Source organism: Eurypyga helias, unplaced genomic scaffold (assembly GCF_000690775.1).
Source record: "Eurypyga helias isolate BGI_N326 unplaced genomic scaffold, ASM69077v1 scaffold1216, whole genome shotgun sequence".
NCBI classification, from domain to species: Eukaryota; Metazoa; Chordata; class Aves; order Eurypygiformes; family Eurypygidae; genus Eurypyga; species Eurypyga helias.
Window position 1 is genome coordinate 6,808 of NW_010258323.1, and position 3,232 is coordinate 10,039.

The 3,232-nt window shown below is 46.6% G+C and overlaps 1 protein-coding gene across 1 annotated transcript; it reads left to right on the top strand.

Annotated features, from left to right (window-relative positions):
- Nucleotides 1-1,134: 1,134 nt before the first annotated feature.
- On the top strand, nt 1,135-2,070 carry LOC104504407 (olfactory receptor 14C36-like). Its single transcript, XM_010154276.1, has one exon. The coding sequence runs from the start codon at nt 1,135-1,137 to the stop codon at nt 2,068-2,070; it is 936 nt and encodes a 311-aa protein (XP_010152578.1).
- Nucleotides 2,071-3,232: the final 1,162 nt, after the last annotated feature.

The window sequence follows — 3,232 nt, forward strand, 5'->3', positions numbered from 1 at the left end:
AAGTAAGGGAAGAGTGTGAGAAGTCCTCTGAGAAGGAAGAAGCAGCAAGAACATGTGATGAACTGATTATGACCCCCACTCCCTGTCTTCCCTATGCCACTCTGGGGAGGAGGTAGAGCAAACAGGAGTGATGTTGAGCCCAGGAAGAAGGGAAGGCTGACGGTAATTGCTGAATGATCTCTCCCTGTCCTTATCTCAACCCAAAAGCTTTCTGTTATATTTTCTCTCCCCTGCCCAACTGAGGAGGGGGAGTGGTAGAGTGGTGGGCACCTGGCTGACAGCAAATCTCTCCCACAGCATGTGTGTGTAAGGTGAAGGACAAGTACAGAGGTACTGCTGACAGGGATATAATGCTGGGCAGGTGAAATGAACTCTGTGTCCTTGGAAAGCAGTGGGGTGCTGAGACCTTGTTCATATACTCAGAGGCAGGGTGAGACTCTTAGTGACCTACAGTAGATTCCTCTGCTCTCAGCAGACCCTGATTTCTTCTTAGAGTAACATAGGAGTGCAATCCCTCTCCATCTCAAGGAGCAAATGCAGTGATGCTGGGAACAAAGCAAATGGACAGGCCTGCTTGCATGCCTCTTCATCAAGCCACAAAGAATCCTTTTGCCTCTCAGAATTGACAGGTCTTCAGCCTTAGTGCAGCAGAGCTGCTCAGGATTTCTGACTTCAGAGGAGACTCCCCAGGGAAGAACAGAGTGGGTGGGGACGGGCTGACCAAATAAACCAACAAAGAAAAGCCTAAATCCCTTTCTACAACCAACTTCCTTTAATATTGGGAGTGAAGCTGCTGACAAGCTCTTCAGTATTTAAAGGGATTTTGTCTGAGAAATTCTGACTATCAGCTCTGTCCCCTGCATCCCCACTGCCCCCGGGTAGACCCTGAATTTGAGCATGATCGACACCTTGGGAGCCAATGGGCAGAGGTCCTCTTCCCACACCTTACTCCGCCAGCAAAGCCAAGGTTCCAGCCAGGGAGCTGCACAAAGGTCCTGGGAAACAGGAAAATGGATGGATGTGTGGCAGAGGAAGAGCCTAAAAGAAATCTTTTTGGTTTTTCTCAGACAAGTCTGTCCTCACTTGTCACTGTCTTTTCCTCCTTGCACAGGCCCCTGAGTCCATAGGGAGAAAATGTCCAACAGCAGCTCCATGGACGATTTCCTCCTCCTGGTATTTGCAGACACACAGAAGCTGCAGCTCTTACATTTCTGGCTCTTCCTGATCATCTACGTGGCTGTCCTCCTGGGCAATGTCCTTATCATCACTGCCATAGCCTGTGACCACCACCTCCACACTCCAATGTACTTCTTCCTTCTCAACCTCTCCCTCCTTGACATGGGCTCCATCTCCACCACTGTCCCCAAATCTATGGCCAATTCCCTCTTGGACACCAGGTCTATCTCCTATGAGGGATGTGCTGCACAAGTCTTTCTGCTTGTCTTCTTGATTGGAGCAGAATATTCATTTCTTACTATCATGGCCTATGACCGCTATGTTGCCATTTGCAAACCCCTGCACTATGGGTCCCTGATGGGCAGCAAAGCTTGTGTCAACATGGCAGCAGCTGCCTGGGGCAGTGCTTTTCTCAATGCTGTGTTGCACACTGCTAACACATTTTTGCTACCACTCTGCCATGGCAATACTGTGGACCAGTTCTTTTGTGAAATACCCCTGATCCTCAAACTCTCCTGCTCAGACTCCAACTTGAAGGAAGTTGGACTAATTGTGGTTAGTGCATTTTTAATCTTTGCTTGTTTTGTTTTCATTGTTGTGTCCTATGTGAGTATCTTCAGGGCTATGCTGAGGATCCCCTCTGAGCAGGGACGATACAAAGCCTTTTCCACATGCCTGCCTCACCTGGCTGTGGTCTCCCTGTTTATTAGCACTTTAATGTTTGCCTACCTGAAGCCCCCCTCCATCTCCTCCCCAGCTCTGGATCTGGTGGTTACTATTCTGTACTCAGTAGTGTCTCCAGCAGTGAACCCCCTCATCTACAGTATGAGGAACCAGGAGCTCAAACACGTATTGAAGAAACTCATCTTACTAGTGGTACTTCAAAAGCAGTGAAATCCACAAGTGATCTCCAGTTGATGTAGACAAGTGGTATGCTTCGGGTGTTTTGTCACTGATAATCATGGTCACATAGGAAAGATTGCCGTCACCCCAGTTCTCCAGGGACACAAACCCTGTCTGTCTGACCCAGAGGTCTTCTGTAAATTTTTCTATTATTATGCTACAGATGGGCTCCTGTGTGGCATCTCTTTAATGAAATGGGATTTTTTTAGTTCAGAGCCCAAGGTTTGGCATTTACTTCCAAAACTGGAGTCAATAACATGTTCAAGGAACAGCAGTCCAAAAGGCTGTAGATAATACCTGCTCAGCTCTTACCAGCAGTGAGTCGACTGCTGATGCACCTAGAACTAGCTGTGCAAGGCATGGGTTAGAACCTTGTTTCTTCTCACAGAGAACATCCCTGCAGACACCCACCCCCTGTCCTTAAATACACCCAGTAAATGGGATTATTCTTCCCCTGTGTAGACATCATCTCCATCCCCTTCTTTACCTTCAGGAATTTTCTGTTGGCCAAACCCTTGTGTTTGAGATCCCTTGGACTGAAGGGTTTCTAGCTGTTAAAAGCAAGTGAGAGATGGCTTATCTTCACTTGTGATGGCTCTATGAGGATAATAACATTAGGAATTACAGGACATTACATGCAATGAAGTGGTGTATACATTGAAAAGAATTGATGCTCAAGGTAGAAAGTACCACAGTAACCAGCTGAAAAACATCTAAAGAGAATACAATACATTCAGAGCATGGCACATGCGGAAAGGGTTATCAAGCTAGGCTGATCCAGTGTACAAGGAAGTTATAAAAGAATGATGTGAGAGGGGGAAAAGAGGTAAACTTAGAGTGAAGAAAGACATGGCAATGGTCAGGTTTCTTTGGGGTACTTGTGAAGCAACCCTGCACTTGTTGTGAATTACATATGTCAAGGAGAACATTAGTGCTTTCTCTAATGCTGACAATATAATGAGGGGCAAAGAACATCATTCAGGCTGAAGGAACATAAGAAGCATGTAGATGAACCTCACACAAAATTCAGGGTCATACCATGTAAGCTGGCACTATGTCCAGATGGGTCTTGAAAACATCCAGGGAGGGACCTGGTGTACCTGCTCTGGGAAACAGCTTCCAATGTTTCACTGTCCTCATACTGTAGAACTTT